Source organism: Artemia sp. Qi Xiang Cuo, chromosome 14, assembly GCF_049724085.1.
Source record: "Artemia sp. Qi Xiang Cuo chromosome 14, ASM4972408v1, whole genome shotgun sequence".
Taxonomy (NCBI): domain Eukaryota; kingdom Metazoa; phylum Arthropoda; class Branchiopoda; order Anostraca; family Artemiidae; genus Artemia; species Artemia sp. Qi Xiang Cuo.
Window position 1 is genome coordinate 66,389,799 of NC_142807.1, and position 24,667 is coordinate 66,414,465.

A 24,667-nucleotide genomic window follows, 5' to 3' on the forward strand; every position below is an offset into this window, starting at 1 on the left:
ATATCGAAAAATTCCCCTCGCTTTTCTCACCCTACTAGTCAAATTACAGATGGACTTATTTCAATCTATTTCTGGATAAAACTATTTATACTTATAATTTAGAGGGCTCAAGTAAGATCTTTAACTTTATTTAAGAGAACCTAAACAACCAGAGGTAAGGATCACACTGCCTCCTCTTCCTTAGGTTGAATTAGTCTTATACTTCGAAAAGCCAGAAGAAACACAAAAAATATGACCTTAGACTAACTTAGGGCGATATCAAATAGACTTTTCTACTTATTGTTCTGGTAGCTTGAATTAAAGCCCCCCTCCTTCTTTAATGCCTGAAGATTTATTTGAGTCGTGATCTCCAAAATATATTATTAGAGAATAAGTTGCTATTTAACGGCATGTTTTCTAAAAATATAACAGTCCATTCTGGTATATTTTCTAATGATAGGAATTTAGAGACCCCCTCACCCAACTTGGTTGGACTAGTTAATAGGTACTCGTCCCCAAAGTAAAAAATAGGACACCTACTCGTACTTAAGTGTAAGCTGGACTAAGACCTTTTAGTCCCTTTTGGATCAATTTCCTAATTAGCTAAATCTAAATGCCACTCTTTCTTTCCTCCCCTAAAAGGACAAATCCTAATCCCTCGATTACGTGACTAACCTTTGTGGTAAAAGTCTATAGCAGAAACTTTGGACCCACTTCCTCCAGACATATCGATTCGGGTATATACTTGCTAAAACACACCTGGGGCACATAAGGGAGCCCATTCTGGTAAAAATAAGAATTTAAGATCCCTCTGTGCTCCCGAAGGGGATAAAATCTTAACCAAAAACGAAATACCTAAGACACAAATTGAGACACTTTCTCAGTAGAAGCTCTTCCAGGCCACTCAGCGTGTCCCCAGATAGGGGAACATCCTACACATATGTAGGGTGCATCTATTGAATAGAAAGCACGGGCCAGGGGGACACCTAGTCCCTGGGGCTCCATAAAAGAATCTAAGGCAACCTCGCCCGGGGCCATTGATACGGGTGTAGGAGGAAGAAAGCCCCTCTCATGTACACTCAGCAGGGCCCACTGGCGTGTTGACACGTCCCGTAATTTACAAACCTTCTCCCGTCAATGGGCTAAATTGTATTGTGAAGCAGAACACCACCGTTGGAGAATCCTCTATAGGAGGAAAACTGCGTTAGGATGTAGCATCTATTTTTTATGGACAACAGCCTCTTCAAAAGGCTGATTTGACCCTGTTGGGGTGCAAAGGGTCTGGGAAACCCTTAGTCAAGAAAATTCCCATGAAAAATTTATGAAGCAATGAGTGCTCCCAGATATGATGTGCCTGCTTTGGCGTGCCCGATTTCAAACTACGTGATCCCGCTCCCTGGAATAGTGGCAGGATTGAAAATTGAGAGAGCTATTCCCTGCAAAATAAATCTGTAGAAAAATGAGTTCCGAGTTTATAGTTGGAATGTGAATTTAATGATACAAGAATCCACAAGGCTAGTGATGCCTATGGAAATGAATCACTACCAAGTAAACGATCTTTTTCTGTCGGAGACAAGATTGAACGGAGTGGCTGATGAAACCATACCATTCTGTTATTCCGACAACTTCGTGCTTATTTCTCAACTCTGGTGCATATGATGGATCCGTCATCCATGGAGCGGCTTTATGATTAGACACCCTGAGCAGAAAGCTCTTCTTGTATGGAATCAAGTGAACCCCAGAATAGTCAGAATACGACTGAAAGGAAGACTATCCAGCATGTTTATCATTTCCACCTACGCACCAACAAGAGTGGCAACATATATGATAAGGACTGCTTCTACACTGCTCTGGAAATGACAATGCAGAAACGCCCCGAAGGAAACTTCCTTATTCTAACGGATGATTTAAATCCCGTGTTGGCCCAACAGACCCCAAAGTTCGGGAAATTGTTGGTCGGTCACTTACCGACACATTAAAGACATTAATTATTATGTCTAACAAAGTATAGTTGGGATCTAATAATCCAACACTATTAGATGCCTCTGTGAAAAGAATTTAGGTAAATGTCCGATGTCTCTCCCGGACAAAGATCGTATCGGGCTCAGATCTCCAAAGGGCATAAGTTCGACCTTAGTTCTTAGTTTGCACAAAGCTCTGTCCATTTTTGTTTTTTTCCTGATGGCATAAACTTAGAAAAACCTCCTCCACCACTTCTCTTTTCTTTGGATTGAGTCTGGACACTGAGTCCGGATACGAATTGAGTCTGGACACTGAAGAGGCCAAATTGGGATGATTACTATTGCTAATCAAAGAGTGCAACTAAAGCGTTTACTCTTAACTTTTCAACAGTTTCGCTTAGATGTGACAGTCTACTCTCTTTGGAGGCCAAGATGAAAAAAAAATTGATGGCTCACCTCTGTGTGTCTATCCCTCAAGATGTTCGGGTAGGGTTTCCTTTCCCAAACGGTTTCGGGACAACAATTTTTTTTTCGTCGAGCTATGTATTAGTTATATAAATGACACAGTTGTGAAAAGTCCTCCCTCCCGTTGCGATTTGCGTCATAGCTAGACTTATTTCTGGCTGTTTTTTTTTTTTCACCAAGCCTTGCTGAAAATTAGAAAAATTTATGCAGATTAAAAATTGTAGAATAATTTCTGAATTTGGGATTTCCAAATCAATCCTTATAAATAATATTAGATTTGTTTTAATTAAAAAAAAATACAAAACAAAGTACCAGTAGTACCACTCAAGACTTCGTGGCTGGGTCAAACAGGATGAAAAGCAAATACAGCTTCTCAAACTGAATACACACTTACTATTATAAACAGATTTTAAAAAGACTACAAAGGAGAAAAAATATATAATTTCATCACGACAAGGAAGGAGAGAAACAATAACTAAAAGCGGAAAAAGAGCATTCAAACCTTGTTTTACTAATCTTAAAAGTGGTAAACACATGACTCTTACGAGCCAACTTGGGAAGTGTGTTTCAAACATCACACAATTAAAGGAATGAACTCGTATCTCAGAGATGAGGATTTTGAATTGTGAAGATGACTAAATGATCAAAAACAAAAATTTGACTACATCAAAGGATCCTAAGAAGGTTACTATAGAACTAAAAAATAGTTGAAAATGCATAAGACTAAGTAACAATTAATTCCGGATTTCAAGTAATGGCTAACTTTACCCATAAACTTGTTTCCATAATAATATTTTTGGCTTTACAAACAATCTTAGATTTGAACTTGTTCTGATTTGTTTCTTAGTCAGTGCAAATAAACAAACTCTGATTCCTTCATAAGCTAAGTAAGAAGAAAAAGGGAAAGGGAGAGAGAGAGAGAGAGAGAGAGAGAGAGAGAGAGAGAGAGAGAGAGAGAGAGAGAGAGAGAGAGAGAGAGAGAGAGAGAGAGAGAGAGAGAGAGAGAGAGAGAGAACTTCTTACCTGAGCATCTCAAGGCCTTCTTCATAAGAGCTAATAGAAAACTTTTGCATATGTTCCCACAACTTTCTGTTTGTCTTAAAGGCATAAGTTTCAGCAGCTGAACCACTCTTTGTCCCTATCCTTTGGCCCAGTAACTAAAAATGAATTACTGAAGATTAAAGCTATCAATTTGCATCCCGAATTCTTATTAAAAACAAGTTAACTTATTTTGTGTAATTTTGGTATAATCTCAACAGAAACTGAACAACTGCAGAAAGTATGATTCGTAAAGCATTGATTTTTGGAAGTGGTAAAAATGAACATTTTCAAAAGCCATAGACAATTTTTTGAAAGTCAAGTCCTGCACCAACATGCCTTGAAATTCATATTATCGTCAAAGCAGGCCAATAAATATTGATTGACTCGAACAAAAGGAGGAAAATTTTGTAAAATCTTTTTGCAAAATTTGTAAAATTTTGTAAAATTTTGTAAAATCTCCTTTTGTAAACAAAAGGAGGAAAATTTTGTAAAAAAGGAGTAAAATCGTCAATATCCTAAGATTATGGCCCAGGCCTAAATCCTTTCTCGTGTTTGTATCTGAAGCTAGGTGTTTGGTTGATTATTTATAATTGTAGCCTATTTTGTCGGTTGCTTTAACAAATGTGGTAATATAGTTATTTGTTTATGACTGACCATAAAACTTCTAGACTTTGTATCTAATTTTTGTACAGCACTCGCAGCTATCCAGGTCTGGTCTGCCTCACATTAGAAAATACTGCCAGGAATGTTTAGGGATGAGGAGTGAGAAAATTCTGTTAGAAAAAATGGCAAATTGGCAAGTATTCATTCCATTGAATAAAACCCCTTAAAAAACGTTCTTGTCAAAACTATTGTTTTGTAATTATAATTGCTGCTTTGGCAATTTGAAAATAGGTTTGAAAAACTTCTTTTGCTACCCTTATTTTTGCCCAAAGTTTATGTTAGCTCGATTTAATAGAACAAATGAGTCCTCAGCTAGTATTTGAATGGAAAACGGCGTCATTAATTACTTCAAGGAGGTGTGATGTTTTAAAATACTGTTTGACTAAATAAATGAACAAATAAGCAAAAAAAAACAGACTATAAAAGACAGTGATAATTTTGAGAAAGTGATTAAGGGATAATTTTGAAACTGTCAGAAAGAGGTGATGAAATAGGACAAGACCCTCATTACAATGCCACTGAGGAACTTGTTTCAATCTTAACTTTCAAAGTGATATATTGAAATGCTTGGGATATTTAAATAGATAAAATTTCAAAAACTGGTTAAGTTCTATGAGATAAAAAATTCAAAATTTGTTCCTGGGGTGTAGTTACTTCTCCCATAGGCAATCAATTTTTTTCATACAATTCAATCCCACAAAACCCTTTAAGTAAAATACGGTATTATAAACTAAACTTTAAAATTCTCATGAGGGTATCCAATAACTTAAAAGTTGATCAAATTCACTAGAGTGGCAAAAAACTATAAAAATTTTATGAAATCGTCTGGAAAAACCATCAAAATTACGGTTTTCAGGAATGAGTAAGCCTGCAGGTCTCTCCTTTGCACTTGCTTGGCTGCACCGAGCCTGGAACGCGATTTCACAAAAATGTTGGACGTCAAGGGTGCAATCTGAGGTTTTTTGTTGCACCATTGAATCGTTGCATTCATGAAAAGAGAGAAAACCGGCAAATTATTAAATCTCGCAAAATCATGCTGAAAACAACAATAGTTGAACTTCGGGGAGATCGTGTCTAGTAGAGCCCTCTACCTCCTTGTGGAAGTGCCTGTTGGCTTCGTTTCTTTATGTCATTAGTTACCTTCTATTGACAATCCTGGGATGGTCAAGTAACCTTCTTCACTTTCGTTTTAATTCTTTTTGATTCGCTGCCGCTTATCAGGTTAAGGATTTTCACCCGTTGTGAATTAGAGTTATTCGGATGGTTCTCTTAAACTTATCACGTTTGATAGTTCAGGTGGTTCCAAGAACCATAATTTAAACAATTGTAAGTTTTCAGACAAATAAGAGACAGGTGAAAAAAAATAATTGAAGAAGAAGAAAAAGATGAATAAGTGTTACTCATGATAGTGACGATTCACAAAATCCTTAGTGCCAGTTTTATTCTTTTGTATTCCTATTTATTTATAATTTATTATTTCTGAAAGAATACTTTGTGTTTTCAGTAAAGCATCAAACTCAAGATAAATCTTAAAATTTATTTTAACCATATTTTTTTTTACAGCTAACCTACATGTTTATCTGTGCTAACGGTTTTATTTGTTTTTAAAGAACTACACACAAGATATATTCCTAGAAATTGTTGTCAAGAAAGTTCCTTTAGATTTGAAGGCAAAGAAACAAAAACAAAGTTTTAGGTCATACGGAGAATTGGATTAGTTCAGCTGTATTTCCTTTAATAGATTGTTTCCAAAAGGTTTAACACTAAAAGCGGTGTAAATTTACCAAAAATAAGATTACAGATTAAATTACATGGCTGACTGGAAATCTATTCCGACTTGATAAAATGCTTAAAAGGTGAATGTCAAAATGTACTAAAAAATGATTTTATAATACAGCAGAAGATAAATAAGAGACAGGCGAAAGTAAACAAAATAAAAAGTGAGCGAAGAAGAAATAAGGGATAAATAACGATTAACGAAGGTGTTGAAAACTAAGACACCAATAGACACCAAATATTTCGAATTCACAACTCGAATTCTTTCTCTGTAGAAACAGACAAAAAAATAATGATATTAATTATGGATAATGGAAATAGGTTTATTGTTCATAAGAAAAACAGAACAAACAAACTTCTGTATATAAAAATCACTTAAAGTGAGATGAATCTTCTCCAGGTGAAAATCCAGGTAATTTTCTCCAGGTGAAAGACTGACCAGCCTACCTCTAAAAGTCTAAAGTCTAATTTACACAAAAGAAAAATAAAAACAAAAAATACAGCGAAATAAAACCTTCAATTGCTCAGCTTTTAGAAATTAATATTATTATACATCAAATATGAAGTTCTAATATCAGAATTATATCAGAGAACTTATATCAGTTCTTTCCAAAAACTGTTCAAGACACATATAGTTTTCTATAAAAGGTAAATGGTGCAGTGGGCTTTAGAATTTTACGGTTAGGGGATGGGGAGGGGGCAGTGGCCAAAGTCGTTTTTGTAGTGATTTTTGTTCATTTTAAGTGTGACTTGAATGTTCAGTTTAATTTTAACTCACTTTAAAAATTAGTTAGCCACTTATTTTAGTACCTGTTATCAATATGTGTGCTATGACTGTTTATTTAATTTCTGCTTGTTTTGGGTGAAATTTTTTTTTAATAGCAATTTCTGGTTGTTTTGAGTTTGATTTATTATAGAAATTTATTTTTGCTGGCCTCATGTTTCATGTCCTTGTTTCATATTTTTGACCAGAATAAATCGAGCCAGTCTGTAAACTTTCTATTACAAAGTTTCAAATAAAAACTAAGGAAGATGAAGCAAGCCATACAACAAAAAGAACAGAAAAGTATTAAAATTCGAGTTTTAACATACAGAAATATAAAACTGTTAGACTTGCTTTTCTTCTCTAACATAAGCCAGCATCATCTATGTTTACAAAAGAAGATATATACCTTCAGTTCTTGGAGGGAGTAGGTTCAATGGATTTCACTGGGCTTGGAGGTGTATCATTTGCATATAGAAGTGTATACATCGCTTTTCCTTGCAGGTGAATTATATGTATCTTATCTCTTCAATCAAGCAATAATTATGTGTTAACTTATAATTTTTTCTCGAAATTGGCTCTATTTTTTTTCGGGGGGGGGGGGGGTATTTACAACGATATACATAGGTCACGTGTTTGAAAAATTCGTTAGGAGCTTTAATTTTGAAAAGAAATCATATGAGTGACGTCATATTTATATACATTTCAAGAGCATAAAATAAATTATGTCACCCCTCCCCCCCATGAATGGTCGTATCGCTTTTAGAATTTATGACACATGTAAAATTACTAAAGATGACAAATGGCTCTGAACAGCAAAAAAAAGGTATAGAAAAAAACACAGCAATCTATCGAATCTCTTTAAACAAGCAATAATTTCGTATGTATATATGAAAACGTGCTAAAATGAAGAGAACGACCCGAAAAACATAAATTCATAATGGTTGAAATTAAAAACGTGACCCATCAAATCAGACAAGACCAATCGGAGCAGCTAAACCAAAGGGCATTGAAAAAGTGTCTGAAGTAATGAAATTCAAAATGAAAAACAAAGAAAGAGGCAGTTAGAAGACTTGTGACAACGAGGAATACAACAAATCAAAAATGAAAGTGAAGAACAAAAAAATATGCGGGTAGAAAATAACCGACAGAAAGAATCAAAATGAGTCAAAAGCAAAGAAAAAAGACATCTACAGTTAGAAGATAGGTGACAGCAAGTTTAAAACGGGTCAAAAACAAAAGTGAAGGATTAAGGCATATTTAGTTTGAAGACTTGCGACAATGATGATCAAAACGAGTTAGAAGACTCGCGAAATGATGGCAGTGAGAATTACAACGAGTCAAAAAGGAAAGTGAAGAACAAAGAAAGATGCAGTAGCAAGACATGAGACAACGAGGACCAGAAAGAATCAAGAATGGAAGTGAAGAGCATAGATATATAAAAACGAAAATGAAGAACAAAGAAATATGTGGTAAAAAGAAAAGTGACAGCGAGAATTACAATGAGTCAAAATAAAAGTGAAAAAACAAAAAATATGCGGTTACGCGACATGCAACAGCGAAGGTCAGAATAAATCATAAACGAGAGGAAAAAAAAAACAATTATGCGGTAAAAAAATATGCGACAGCGAGAATCATAACGAATCAAAAACGAAAATGAAGAAAAAAGGAAAACACGGATAGGAGATTTACGACAACAACAACCACAACGAAATATTGAAGACTAAAGCGACGCCTCACGACTTAAAACTAAAGAATAACGTGATAATTATGTTAATGCGCAGTTAGAGAGTCAAATAGATACAGACCTTCCACGAAAATGAAGAACAAAGAAATCTAAAGTTAAAATAAACGCAACAACATGGAGCAGAACGAATCAAAAATGAAATTGAAGAAGAATGAAATATGTGGTTAGATCAGAACGTGTCAAAAATGAACGTGAAGAACTAAGAATTGTGCGGTTAGAAGACATGCGAGAGTGAGTACCAGAGCGTGTCAATAATGAGCGTGAAGAAGCGAAGACTCTGCAGCTAAAAGAAAGGTAACAACAAGAATCAGAACGAGTCAAAAAGAAAGTGAAGCAGAAAGATATATTAGGTTAGAAGGAGAGCGCCATCGCAATCTTCGACGCCCGCAAAATTTCGCACAAAACCCAGTCCAAACCTACAAAGATTCTATTAACTATGAAAGTGTTAATTATGCACCGTTGTGACCTTCAACATTGTTTGTATTTACTGTGGAGTCTTCTGTTTTCCCGAGGAAATAGTAGTAAACAAAGGTGATTCATTCGGAGATTGCTGCTTGCTTTGTCAACTTGTATTTTCACCTCCACAATTTCCAAATTAATTGGTTGGCTTTTTTTAGGACGTCACTTGCTCTCTGAAGAATTCGACAACAAAACCCGAAACTTGAAATCATGTTTCGTTTAGCCTGAAGGTGGTCTGACGGTTACCCTAAAAGTTGGCCTGAAGGCTACCCTGAAGGTGATTTTGAACTACCCTCACTGTCTACGGGCAGTGTCTGGTCCCCCGTTGACTGACCGGATTTCAGACAGTAAGCTGTACGAAAACCTATGTTCTATCCCCTTGTCTAGGGCAATAAGGAAAGAAAGATTAAGATGGCTAGTATATTTTTTTGGGTGAAGGGTAACAAATTGCAAAACATCGTCTTTTTCGGTCATCTACCTAGGTCCAAACGAAAAGAATGTTATCCCTGAATGGCATGGAAGGAGGTCATAAAAAAGGAATTAAAGGAGATTAGAACTTCTTGGGAGGGGGGAGAAAGGGAAGTTTTAAAATTATAGAAATTGAGAAGCACCCTGTGCCTGTGTGCTGGGCTGGGGAGGGTTGGTGCTGCATTGAGGTGTTGGCAGTATTAGTAGTATGGATTTCTTTGAAACCCCACAGATTACGCTATTTTCAGACAATATAGATCTTGTTTTCTAACACAAAATTTCAGGCCTTAATCTTCCACCGGTACCGCTGGTCTTCCACCGGTACTTGATCTTCCGGTACCAGAATGTGTCAATAATGAGCGTGAAGAAGCGAGAATTCTGCAGTTAGAAGACAGATGACAGTGAGAATAAGGAAAATTCAAAATGAAAGTGAAGAAGAAAGATATATTAGGTTAGAAGAACAGCGCCGTCGCAATCTTCTGCGGCAGCAAACTTTTGCACAAAACCGTGTCCAAACCTACAAAGATGCTATAAATTACGAAGCGTTAATTACACGCCATTGGGACCCTTTAACATTGTATGTATTTACTGTGGAGTCTTCTCTTTTACCGAGGAAAGAGTAGTAGACAAAGGTAATTCATTCGGAAATCGCTGCTTGCTTTGTCAATTTGTATTTTCACCTCCATAATTTCCAAGTGAATTGGTTTAAAATCATGCTTCATTTAGCCTCATTCATCGTATGCAATAAACGAACCATCAGTAGCCGTAATGTTTTCAGGTTCTGGACAAATTTACCACAAAATTAATTTCACGGCGCATCCATCACAAGCCCCTGAAGGTGATTTTGAACTACCTTCATATGGCCCACTGCACTTCACTGTCTACGGGCAGTGTCTGGTCCCCCGTTGACTGACCGTATTTCAGACACTAAGCTGTACGAAAACTTATGTTCTATTCCCTTTTCTAGGACAATAAGGAAATAAAGATTAAGATGGCTAGTATAATTTTTTTGGGTGAAGGTTGACAAATTGCAAAACATCATCTTTTTCGGTCATCTACCTAGGTCCAACCGAAAGGAAGGTTGTCCCTGAATGGGGTGGAAGGATGTCATACAAAAAGAATTAAAGGAGATTGGAACTTCTTGGGAGGGGGTAGAAAGGGAAGTTTTAAATTGATAGAAATTGAGAAGGACCTTGTGCACAAGGTCCAAGTGGACCTTGTCCACAGTATCAAGTAGTTGCAATATTTGTTTCTTTGTGTGAAATTAAATAAAAAATACAAGTTTTTTTAACTGAAAATAAAGAGCGACATTAAAACTTAAAATGAACAGAAATTATTCCGTATATGAAAGGGGATGTCCCCTCCTCAACACCTCGCTCATTACGCTAAAGTTTTTATTGTTTTAAAAAATAAAGTTGTAAGACAGAGTCAAATTTTAGCGTAAAGAGCGAGGCGTTGAGGAAGGGACAGCCCCTTTCATGTACGGAATAATTTCTGTTCGTTTTAAGTTTTAATGTCGCATCTTGTTTTCAGTTAAAAAACTTTTTTTTTATTTAATTCATTAAATGCCCATGATAAGCCAGCCTTATCCAGCAGGGCTTTAATCTGTTTTGACCATGTTATCTTTTTAGGAGACTTCAACATCTAGTTGTAAGCCGCCTTTGGTTGTATTCGGTTTATTTATAAAAATAAATTTTATATGTTTTCAGTTTTATAACTTAAATAAGTAAACAAAATATTAAGATTTTAAGGAATAAATATCAGCATATGTATACTAAACTGAAAATGCACATTCATTTGTATTTTTTCAGTAAAATGCAAATTACGTTCTGGCTTTGAGAATGCATGGGGGTTTTGAGCCATACCCATGTTAATATCTGCTCGTTTTGAGTTTTTCTCAGTTATTTTTTTAATTTCTCTTAATTTCGAGTTTCATTTAGTTATTGATTCTCGTTTGTGGTAGCTTTACGCTTGGTAGATTCTTTGATTCTATTTTTGCTCATTTTTAGTTTAATGGAGTTCTTTACTTTTCATTGAAAAACTTATTTTGTGGAAAAAGTTAGTTTAATTAATATATGTTCGTTTTAAATTTACAGTCTTTTTCAGGGGAAAAAATAATAGTTTAAATCTTTTCGTTCACCCCCCTAGTCAATACCTCGCCCTTTACGCTAAAGTTTTTTTTTTTATTACTTTCAAAAGAGCTATCTATTCTAATTAACCGGCCTTTGTTATTCAGGGGTTTGTGATTGGAAAAAAAATTCGAACTTCAGCGTAAATAGCGAGGTATTGACTAGGGGTAAACTCCCTAATATACGTAATAAAAACATACAAATATAGAAGTTCGTTTTCGTAAGTTACGTCATAACAAAATTTCGAGAAAGCCGTTTAGCCAAAACAATAAAACTAATAAGCAAATTTCATTCTAATTATTCATGTACTGTGAGCCAATATTAAAGCTGCATTAATTCAAAAACATTAAGAAATTAAATAAAAAAAATTTTTTTTTTAACTGAGAGTAAGGAGCGACATTAAAACTTTAAACGAACAGAAATTATTCCGTATATGAAAGGGGATGTCCCCTCCTCAACGCCTTGCTCTTTACGCTAAAGTTTGACTCTGTCACACAACTTTATTTTTTGAAACAATAAAAAACTTTAGCGTTTAGAGCGAAGCATTGAGGAGGGGAAAGCCCTTTTCATTTACGGAATAATTTCTGTTCGTTTTAAGTTTTAATGTAACTCCTTACTTTCATTAAAAAAATTGTTTTTTTTATTTATTTTTTTTCTTCTAAAAGAGGGTACTTTGACATGATAAATTGGTGTTTGGGAAAAACCAAAGCATATACATGCAGAGAAATTTTTATCTGGGGGATGTAAACATAGTTTTTCTAAAAGGGGTTTTGTAAAAACTCAACGGTAAGGACACTGGCGTGGCTCTAATCTCGTGACGTAGCCCCAGAAGGCGTCGCGTTACTTCCTAGATACAACTTTACCTGGAGCTCCCCCGGAAATAATCTCGTAAAACGCCCGCAAAGGCTCCCGGCAAATGCGTGGAAATTAAAAGGTGCAGACACTAGTGGGGAGTTTCAAACGCCCTGAAAATGTGGTAAAAATTATTGAGAGGTGTCTTTCCATTATGGAAAGTAGAATAGATAAGACGATTTCTCTTATATACCAAATTGCACCGTGCGCTTAAGGTTCTTTCTAAGGTTTACATGGTCCGTCAAACTTGCTTGACATCTTAGAGGTAACTTATTTTTTAGACAAGGTAGAATTTTTTTCCTAAGTAGATAGAAAGGTCATGATCTTCTAAAAACTGGAGCTAATATTAGTTTCATGGAAAATAAATTTCTTCTATGTTTTTTTTTTGTGTTTTTAGTTTGAATTTTGCGAGTCCCCTACATTTCGTCTAGAAAAAATGCCCCTGGGTCCATAGTAAACTTTTTTTTCCAATACCCGTAAGGCTTCATATTATCTCTTCGAAAACCTAAGCAAAATTTTCATATCCTAATAGATTTGTGACTTTTCTTAGATGAGTTGCTCCGTGCAGTTACAAATAATTTCCAAAGTTGTCATGGTGCATGGTGTCATGGTGCATATCCTAATAGATTTTTGACTTTTCTTATATAAATTCCTTCGTGCACTTACAAATAATTTCCAAAGTTGTCATGGTGCATCAACTTTTTTACGATTGTTCATTTACCGTCACAAATAGCATAGTTTAAATAAAAGTCAAAACAAAAACAAGGAAAATATATTGTTTGAATATCACTTTTTACACACAAAACTTATTTCAGAAGTTCTCTAATCACACATTGACCTAACAAATAATAATTTCCAAAAATTGTAACGCATATGCAAACACGATGCGGCAGCATACACATTCATTAACCTTGAGATATAGCTATATGTGTTGCTCCGCAAGATAAGCGCCGAGAAATAGTATACAAGAAGAAAACATCACTGCAAAGTAATGCCTTCTTTGCTGAAACATCGGACACATCCATACCTCTAAGATTCATTTGGAACTTTAAAAGTGTTTTTTCTTTCATCTTAACGATAAATAAAAGTTCAAATAGGGATAAAATCCTTTTAATAGACAGTGATGATGATAACAGTGAAAGAAATTCACAAAAATACCAGATATTTCGGTCACATACCAGAGTGACCGTCATCAGTAGTAAAACTTGAGTTTTACTACTTATCGTCATGGAAAGGCAGTGGGGTCTCCGAAATTATCTTTCATCTTAGTGACAACAGAAAACATTAAAAGAGACTTAGTCTCTTTTTCCAGCTTTTTCCAACATGACAGAGTTCAAAACGAATTGATCGCATTTATTTCAGTGTAAGAACGCTTGATTCGGTCTATGCTTGAAATTGAGGCAATTAAGGATAAGATCTTTGGAGATCAAATGCCAGAGTTAAGCGATTTGTAAAAAAAAGGAAATAAAAAGAAGAATTCAGCTTCACCCGTCACATGAAATCTTTATTATTAAGCATAAAAAAGGTAAAAAAAAACACAGTACTCGAATACGAAGGATTCCAAGAAAACAATCGAACATTGAACAAATCACAAAATTGAACTTGAACTGTGTAAAAATCGAACAAATCGAATATACAATTGTCTTATCAACTAATGAGAAAAAAGTTTGCATAGTGTTAAAAATGATTTTTACGTTTCTAAGAAATATGTTAACACTCATTGCATTATGAGACCTCGTCATATTTTTACAAGACCTCGTCCCTTTCACCAGACTATTCAGTCCCCGCTGTCCCCTCCTCAACGCCTCGCTCTTTACACTAAAGTTTTTTATTGTTTAAAAAAAAGAGCTGTGAGAAAGTCAAACTTTAGCGTAAAGAGCGAGGCGTTGAGGAGGGGACAGTCCCTTTCATATACGGAATAATTTCTGTTCGTTTTAAGTTTTAACGTCGTTCCTTACTTTCAGTTGAAAAAACTTGTTTTTTTATCTAATTTTTGAACGTTTTTTAATTAATGCAGGTTTTGATTTTGGCTCATCGTACATGAATAATTAAAAAAAAATTGCATAGTAATTTTACTTTTACTTGGTTAAATGGCTTTCTCGAAATTTGTTTAATTTTATTTACGAACGTTTTTATTAGTAATAAATATACGTAACTAACGAATTAACTTACGTAACGAACTTCTATATTCATAGATTTTTAATACTTATATAAGGGGGTTCGCCCCTTAATCAATACCTTGCTCTTTAAGCTAAAGTTCGAATTTTGTTTCAATTCTTTAAAAATAACCCCTTAATCACACAGGCTGTTAATTCAAATAAATAGCTCTTATGAAAGTACTAAAAAATCTTTGGCTTAAAGAGCGAGGTATTCACTAGGGGTGTGAACCCGATTATATACGTAATATTTTCTGTTTGTTTTAAGTTTTGATGTTGCTCCTTACTTTCAGTTGAAAAACTTGTTTTTTTATTCAATTTCTGATCTTTTTCTTTAATAATGATGGGAAATCCGCCGCCCTCTTCATAGCAATGTCCCTTCTCCCATGAAAACTTCCTTCGTGGAAAGATCCTCCCATATAACCCCCGAACCACCCCCCCCCCCCACCTACCAGAAAAAATCCCTCCTGAAAACGTCAGTATACTTCCCAATAACCAATACTATATGTTAACATTGGGTAAAGTTCATAACTTTCAGCCCTCCCCCCAGGACCTTCGGGGGATTAAGTCATCCTAAAAGACATAGTTATCACACTTTCGACCATACTAAACCAAATGGCTATCTCAAAATTTGATAGGGTGACTTTGGGGAAAAAATGAGCGTGGGAGGGGGCCTAGTTGCCCTCCATTTTTTGTCACTTAAAAAGGGCGCTAGAACTTTTAATTTCCGTTCCAATGAGCCCTCCCACGATATTCTAGGACCGCTGGGTCGGTACGATCACCCCTGGAAAAAAAAAAAGAAATAAACACGCATCCGTGATCTTTCTTCTGGCAAAAAATCTAAAATTCCACATTTTTGTAGATAGGTGCTTGAAACCTTTACAGTAGGGCTCTCTTATGCGCTGAATATGATGGTGTGATTTTCATTAAGATTCTCTAACTTTTAGGGGGTCTTTCCCCTTTTTTCTAAAATCAGCCGAATTTTCTCAGGCGCGTAACTTTTGATTGGTAAAACTAAACTTGAACTAAACTAAACTAAACTTATATATTTGAAATCAGCATTAAAATCTGATTCTTTTGATCTATCTATTGGTATCAAAATTCCGTTTTCTACAGTTTCAGTTACCATTGAGCCGGGTCGCTGCTTACTTACAGTTCGTTACCACGAACTGTTTGATAATACCCTAGGCTTTTACTGGAGCTCAAAAAAGCCTACCATAGCTAGAGAAATATTTAGAAAATATTGTTACAAATTTTATTCATGTTATTGAATAGTACTATTACTACTACTGCTAACAACTCACCGCGGCACCAAGCCACCTGAGCCCAACACAGACACGCACGCTCCTCCTCCATCCCTATCTATCAAAAGCCTCCCTTTTTAAACCCTCCCACGAAGTTCCTATTTCCTTTAAATCTCTCTGTATGACGTCCTCCCACTCCAGACGAGGACGACCAGCTTTCCGTTCAGCCCTAGACGGTTGGCTGAAAAGAAAAATCTTCGGCAATCTGTCATCCTTCATCCGCTCAACATGCCCTAGCCACCTCAACCTTTCATTTATTATAGCCCTAGAGAGCGGCATTGAACCACATTTTTCGTACAGCCGATTTTTTGAAATACGGTCAGTCAGCCGTATACCCAGAACTATCCTTAAGCAATTTCTGTAGCTTATAATAATCACTGTAGCTTCTAATATTCTAATCTTGGTTTACAGACCTATCCTTCTATTCTTCCAAAAAATTTTTAACTGTGAAAAAAAAACCCTGAGCCTTGGCTATTCTACTTTTAACATCTTCACTGCTTCCGCCATCTTTACTAATAATACTACCAAGGCAAGAGAAGCTGCCCAATTGATTGATGTTTTCATTATCCAAAGTCACCTTTTCATCTTCACTTATTCCTAGCCTTAGTGACTTAGTCTTCTTAACATTAATTTTCAAACCTATTCTAGCACCCTGAACTCGCAAAACCTCTAAAAGTTAATTCATTTTGCTTACAATTTTATCGAATAGTGTGAGCATTGAATAGTGGTAACAGAAAAAGTAAAATCTTGGCAATGCAGCTTCCTAAAAGGACCCGGACTACAAAATCTGGTACTTGTTAAGAATCCAGTAATCACGCGAGAAAGACCGCATCGAAATCTCAAATATGCTATATCAAAAACAGGTTTCATTGCCTTGTGAGGTATTGCTCACTCCGTGACAAAGATTTAAACTTTAGTTTTTTGGGACTGCAGGGGCAGAAAAATGTACCGAGGTTAGGTTAGGTTACGTATTTAATATATGCTATGCTTTACCCCCAGCCCCCACTCCCCTAATGTGCAAATATATAGCCCAAATTTGCTCATAAACTATTATATTTTCATCCTATTTTGTTTTATTTCATTAGCATTAACCAAACTTCACTTATCGCGTAACTACTGGATTTATAGCAAGTACCCAAAATCTCTGCTAGAATGGAGTTGCATGGCATATTATGATCAGAGCCGAACTGTCACAAATCAACGAACCCAAATTTCTTGAGTAATGGATGCAGATCTACTACGTTAATTAAGCCCAATTAAGATGAAGCTTATTAATATCATCACAGTACAACTTAAAAAGAAGTGCAATACACCTCAGTTATGAGTGCTATTTGCTGGTGAAAAGGGAGGGCCCATTTCTCGTCCCAAAGAATCGTAAAGTATCACTTCGGAGACCAAAAAAAGTTTCCAAAAAAAGAGACCAAAAAAAGCAGGGAAAATATTACGATTCTCTAAAGTAGCCATGATTACCCTCAAATGATTTGGATAACCAAATACTTACGCACATTACCAAAGGGAGCACAAACACCAGCCGATATTGGCTAGAAAACATCAAAAACTGCTAGTATGATTGGAATGGCAAATACCACTAAAATTCACTTCTTTTAATTTAACTTATTATCATTGATATACAGAAAAGAATATCTGGAGAAATAGCAGCAGATTTTTTAGCACTTTTTGCAAAGTCAAAGCTAGAACAATGGGAAGAAAATCATATACGCTATAAGCATCATGCTCGCAGTGTTTCCGTATTTGAAAGAGGATAACCTCCATTAAGAGATCAGCGAGCATTTTTTGATCAAAATGCGTCGAAAACTATCGTAGGCAATACATTAACGTTGCCTAAGCGAACAGTGATATGGCTTCCATGTACAATTTTTTTCTCTTTTTGACCAGACCACTTTGTATGAAAGGAGTAGTCATAGAAACTTAAGAGGAGGTCTGTTCGACTGGAAATAATGAGTCTAAAGTGTTTGGAAGGATATACCCTCCAAGGCCCCTTTAGCAATCCCTCCTAACTATCGTTGGCATCCAGTCGAAATTTTGAAGTAGCCATTTTGTTCAAAACAGCCATTTGGTTCAAAATACATCCAGGACGACATGAGCCCACAGCTTTCAGGACAAGGGCTCTAAATTATGCGAATTTCCCATTGTTCACATATAGGTGTCGTATTGGAAAAGGGGGAATGATTGATGAAAGATATCCAAAAGGAGAAGGACACTGTTGGATTTTGTTGTTGTGAAATTCTTTATTTGAACATACATAATCAACGACAGAAGCACAATTTTATCAAGTTGAAACCGCCAGGGCATGCTTAGGGTGATTTTAAACCTGATTTAAAGACACTTTGTATATCTGAGCTTCCAAAAGACCTGGAGTATCTGCTGGCTCTCAGGAACGGCTGATGGCATTAAGTTGAAAATTTCAGGGATCATTGATGAGGTGTAGAATTAAATCAAAAGACATTCTGTTTATTTCGATAGCCAAAAGGGCTTATCTGAAACATGTCAGGAACAGCTAAGGGTATTAAGTAGAAATTTTCAGGACAAGTCGACCTAAATCAAAAGCAGCTACATGTAACAGTAGTAGGTTACCTTATACTTCTATAGCGCTATGTTCCTTCCCATTTCTATAGCGCTATGTTCCTTCAAATGCTATTCTAGAGCACTATGTTCCTTCCCATGCTGTTTGCTTGGCTTATGTTCCTTACAGTGCTATTCTACGGGACCTCTACACCTTTTCAAAGAGAGTGAATAGCCTCTCACAATGTCGTATGGATTCTAAGATACGCATAGGAATTACCATGCTATTCTACGAGACGTCTACTCCTTTTCAAAGAGAGCGAGTACCCCCTCGCATGGCCTTATACTTTGCATAAAGTTGTAGGAATTATCATGCTATTTGCTTGAAGCTCTACACCTTTTCAAAGAAAGTGAGTACCCCCTGCAATCAGACGGGTTTCTGAGGCAACACCTATTTTTTGGACAATTGCCTTCACTCGAGACTAGTTTCTTAGGAATGTGTCGTTGCTAATTAAAAAATCGGATGCTACACTCAGAATTGTTTGATTGACATATGCTGTTAAAAAAATTTGCGTAAAAACTAACTCTATTTGCAAAAAAGGATAAAGGATTTGTGAATTGGACTGTACGAACGATCTTATTTGAATAATAGGGAAAAAACAGAGCTAGATAATATTTGCGAATTGGATCATATGAAGGTGGAGAAAAAAGGGTTAAACCGATTAGCAGTTAAGGTAACCTCGAAGAGCATGTTAACTCATAGCTTATTTATTATAAATTTGGAACAATATCAACCTATAGAAATTGTTAACGATGATAAAATGGTCATATGACTTGACCTAGCTTTACTTCTTCGATGTGTTCTGTATAATACACAAGTGGCGTTTGAACAGTTTTGTCAGTTTAAAAAAGAGTTTAACATTATAGTATACTAAAAAGTTGATACTAAGAGAGATGTAGATGACAAGAAAAGAATTTTAATAATGAAATTCAAAACAATCCATAGAAATCCTTAAAAATCAAGTAGTGAGGTGTATACGAGTACGAAAAGCCAAGGATCATAAGCACCAATGACCCTAACCACCAGGGACCTCAACCCCCAAAGGTCCCCTATCCCCAAACTCGAATGGGACCCCTTCCCCTCCAACTTTTTGCCCCCCTCCCCACTTTTTAAACATGATATATTTTTTCCTTTTTTTACACTCTTAGAATGACATGTAACGTACTTAAAAATAAAGGAAATCACATTTAGTATTATCCAAACTCAAAATGAGAAAGATATAAACATGTTACTCGCAACTTTTACTATTAGAAAAATATTGTTTGTAGTAGCACTTTTTTTTATTGGACAATTTTTTTTTTACTTCGAAATTATTCTACTTTTTTTCACGTATCTTAAAATGACATGAAATATGCTTATGGGTCTAACAATTGTACTCTATGCTTGCTCAGAGACACGATGCGGTTTTCCCAATGGTACTATGTCCGTTTATCGACAAAACCTAGTTTATTGGATGTATTAAATCAGTATTTTTTACACACTGGAACAATAAACACAACTCATATCTTTAAGAAGTGAAGATGAAGCATTTTCAGAAAGTATGTTCACATGATAGTGTTATTGTAGCATTGAATGCTGACAAGGAGAAGTATTTAAACTATTAAATATGTACAAGTGGTAGCACCATCGGAAACGTATGCGTGCATTGTCATGACAGTAAGGAATTAAATTTCTTTGGAGTACCAAAAAAATTCAACTCTTATGATGGTGGATATGCGAGATTGGGATCTCCGGAAATGATTGCACTCAAAGAGAATGCCATCATAAAAATAATAGTTGATGAAGAAGGGCATCTTCTTGCTAGTGCTTGTGGTAACATGTTACCCAGTGTTAAACCATATCGTTAACTTTCGGGTATTAGCATTCAAATGAAAGCAAAGACGAAAAGAAAGGCCTACTCTTCTACTAATATCATAAACCATATCTTGTCTATGTGCCGGAACTTTTACCTGTGTAAAAATAGTGTGATAATAGACAGTGAAGTTGCCAGAAAATAAAAAGGGTATTGGCAGAAAATATCACTAAGGAAAATAAAGATGAATCGATGAAAAACAAAGTACCAGCAAATGTTAAATAATACCAAAGACAAAAAGCATATTGAGCCTGTCCATGACACACCTGTAAAAATTGTGTATGACTCAAAATGGAATAATGATTATACTAATAATTACGAACTAAGAGAAGACAACATCTATAGTATCAAGAGAGAACATGGTGAACCATTTTATGGAACAGATTCAAAATGTCCAAAGCTGTTCATTGATATTTATAATGTATAATAATAATATATTTTTTTTTATTAATATTCTACATGACATTATTTCATTAAAAATATGTTATGCATTACATTGTTGTGTGTTCATTATTTTTAGAGTATTTTTTTTCACGTATCTTAATATGACATGAAATATGCTTATGGCTCTAGAAATTGTACTCTATGCTTGCTCAGAGACACGATACGGCTTTTCCAATGGTACACTATGTTCATTTATCGACAATAGCTTTTCTGTTGGATATATTAGATTAGTATTTTTTGAAAACTGGACCTATAAACACAACTCGTATCTCTAAGAAGTGAAGATAAAGCATCTTAAGAATGTATGTTCACATGATAGTGTTATTGTAGCATTGAATGCTGATAAGGAGAAGTATTTAAACTATGAAATAAGTAAAAGTGGTAGCACCATCGGAAACGTATGCGTGGATTGTCATGACAGTAAGGAATTAAATTTCTTTGGAGTACCAAAAATATTCAATTCTTATGATGGTGGATATGCGAGATTGAGATCTCCGGAGATGATTTCACTCCAAGAGAATGCCAACATAAAAATAATAGTTGATGAAGAAGGACATCTTCTTGCTAGTGCTTGTGGTAACATGTTACCCAGTGTTAAACCATATCGTCCTGTTTCGGGTATTAGCATTCAAATGAAAGCAAAGACGAAAAGAAAGACCTACTCTCCTACTAATATCATAAACCATATCTTGTCTACGTGCCGGAACTGTTACCTGTGTAACAATAGTGTGATAATAGACAGTGAAGTTGCCAAAAAAATAAAAAGGGTATTGGCAGAAAATATCACTAAGGAATATAAAGATAAATCGACAAAAAACCAAGCACCAGCAATCGTTACTGCCATTGATCAAACAGTCAATAAACCAAATAATACCAAAGACGAAAAGCATATTGAGCCTGTTGATGACACACCTGTAAAAATTGTGTATGACTCAAAATAGAATAATGATTATTCTACTGATTACGAACTAAGAGAAGACAATCATTTTATGGAACAGATTCAAAATGTCCAAAGTTGTTCATTGATATTAATAATGTATAATAATAATATATTTTTGGTATTAATATTCTACATGGCATTATTTCATTAAAAATATGCTATGCATTACATTGTTATGTGTTCATTATTTTTAGAGTAAGCCAGCATATCAAACGTTTAGAATGTCTATTAAAACATCGGAGATGTAAGAAAAGGAATTTGCATACATCGTATGTCGGATAGATAGGTTAACATAGAGAAAATCTAAGTATAAGAATGAATAAACTCTCTATCAACATGTATTGACAGATACTTGGGATAACTTTGACGGAATCTAAGTATCAGAGTGAATACATTCTTTATCAATATCTTTTGACAGGTACGTTTGATAACACTGACATAATTTAACTGTGAAATTGAACAAATTCTTTATTAAAATTCTTTATTGATATCATTTGTCGGATACGTCAGATAACTATGACAAAATCTATCTATTAGAATGAATAAATTCTTTACCATCAGCCGTTGTCGGATTTGTCATTATGAAAAAATTGTAAGTAAGTAACAAACTCTTTCTTGAATTCACCTCTTGGATACACTATACAGAAATTATAAAAAATAATTGTAATTTCCAGACTTCATTTGCAGTCAGTAGATACCAAGAATTTTATGACTTCTCCCCACAATAAATTCTAAGGATTTATGACTCCTCCCCACAATGAATTCAGATGGCTTTAGAACTCATCCCCCTAGCAAAAACTCCATTCAACCTTGAGTAAAGGGATAAAAGCTTTATGACGTACTTCTCTATGTGAAAGCAACATTAATAGCTTCCAAGATGGTAGGACTTTATGACAAAAAATTTATTAGTTTAAAAAAATCATCTTGTGGTGTTATATTTGAATGTGCGTTTTTATTATTGTCTATGGAACTCGAAGAAATTGACTGTTATCATTGGATAGTGAACGATAATATGTTTGAGTAAGATAAAAGCTTGTAGAGTACTACACTACGTTATATAAACAGACTGGGATTCTACGATAGAGTGATTACGCCACTCAATAATAGTGGTCAGGAACTGAGAAATGTTCAGGAGGAAGTCAATGAAATTTGCAGCTTTTTCAGGGTTGAAGCACTCTATATAAAGGGTAATGTGCCTACAGATAAAGTTTTAGTTCAAAAGTGTGACCCTAGGATTCCACTTTTCAATCTAGAAGAATTTAAGTGTCCTAAATTTGAAGGGGCTTATCACAATCCTGAAGATGAGTTTAGTCTCTTCGCACAGCGAATACCTAGGGAAATACATGATTGCGATAATTGCTTTAGACAGAGTAAACTTTAAGTACTATTTTCAAGTTAATATGTATTTTTTCTCAAAAAATCTATTATTGTTTTTAAGTAATAAATATATTTAAGCTTAACACGTCTTTATTCTTTAGAATAGTTCTATTCATTTCATTAAATTATGAAGAAATTGTAAGTAAGTATCAATTTCTTTCTTGAACTCACCACTTGGATACACAATGCAGAAATTCCATTCAAGAAATTCTGAAAAAATTGTAAGTAAGTAGCAAATTCTTTCTTGAATCCAACAGGCATACAAAAACACATATAAATATATGGATTCAGGCATACAAACCGACAGAGACAGGCATTGAGATAGGCAAACACCCGCCCAGACACATAAGCAGAGGAAGTGAAAGAGACAAAAACACATATAAATATATAGATTCTGACATATAAATTGAAAAAGACAGTCACTGAGATAAGCAAACATCCGCCCAGACACATAGGCAAGGAGAGTGAGAGAGACAAAAACACATGCAAATTATTTGATTCAGGCATATAAACCGACAGAGATAGGCATTGAGATAGGCAAACACCCGCCCAGACACATAAGCAGAGGAAATGAGGGAGACAAAAACACATATGAATGTATGGATTCCGACATACAAACCGACAAAGACAGGTATTGAGATAGGCAAACACCTGCCCAGACACATAAGCAGAGGAAGTGAGGGATACAAAAACACATATAAATATATGGATTCAGGCATACAAACCGACAGAGACAGGAACTGAGATAAGCAAACACCCGCCCAGACACATAGGCAAGCAGATTGAGAGAGATAAAACACATGCATATATATAGATTCAGGCATACAAACCGACAGAGACAGGCATTGCGATAGGCAAACACCCGACCAGACACATAAGCAGAGGAAGTGAGGGAGACAAAAACACGTATAAATATAGTGATTCTGACATACAAACCGACAAAGACAGGCATTGAGATAGGCAAACATCCGCCCAGTCACATAACCAAAGGAAGTGGGAGAGATAAAAACACATATAAATGTAAGGATTCTGACACACAAACCAACAAAGACAGGCATTGAGATAGGCAAACACCAGCCCAGACACATAAGCAGAGGAAGTGAGGGAGACAAAAACACATATAAATATATGGATTCAGGCATACAAACCGACAGAGACAGGTACTGAGATAAGCAAACACCCGCCCAGACACATAAGCAGAGGAAGTGAGAGAGACAAAAACACATATAAATATAAGGATACAAACCAACAAAGACAGGCATTGAGATAGGCAAACACCTGCCCAGACACATAAGCAGAGGAAGTGAGGGATAAAAAAACACATATAAATATATGGATTCAGGCATACAAACCGACAGAGACAGGAACTGAGATAAGCAAACACCCGCCCAGGTACATAGGCAAGGAGAGTGAGATAGACAAAACACATGCAAATATATTGATTCAGGCATACAAACCGACAGAGACAGGCATTGAGATAGGCAAACACCCGACCAGACACATAAGCAGAGGAATTGAGGGAGACAAAAACACATATAGATAGGGATTCTGACATACAAACCGACAAAGACAGGCATTGAGATAGGCAAACATTCGCCCAGACACATAAGCAGAGGAAGTGAGAGAGACAAAAACACATATAAATGTAAGGATTCTGACACACAAACCAACAAAGACAGGCATTGAGATAGGCAAACACCCGCCCAG

The 24,667-nt window shown here is 35.5% G+C and overlaps 1 protein-coding gene across 4 annotated transcripts in view; it reads right to left on the minus strand.

Moving 5' to 3' along the window:
- Window positions 1–24,667, minus strand: part of LOC148944769 (uncharacterized) — a 402,967-nt gene that overhangs the window by 161,478 nt on the left and 216,822 nt on the right. For all 4 annotated transcript variants that reach the window (XM_089100060.1, XM_089100059.1, XM_089100062.1 and 1 more), the window contains one exon: window positions 3,429–3,562. In XM_089100060.1, the coding sequence (XP_088956186.1) occupies window positions 3,429–3,562 (134 nt within the window). The remainder of the gene's footprint in view (window positions 1–3,428; window positions 3,563–24,667) is intronic.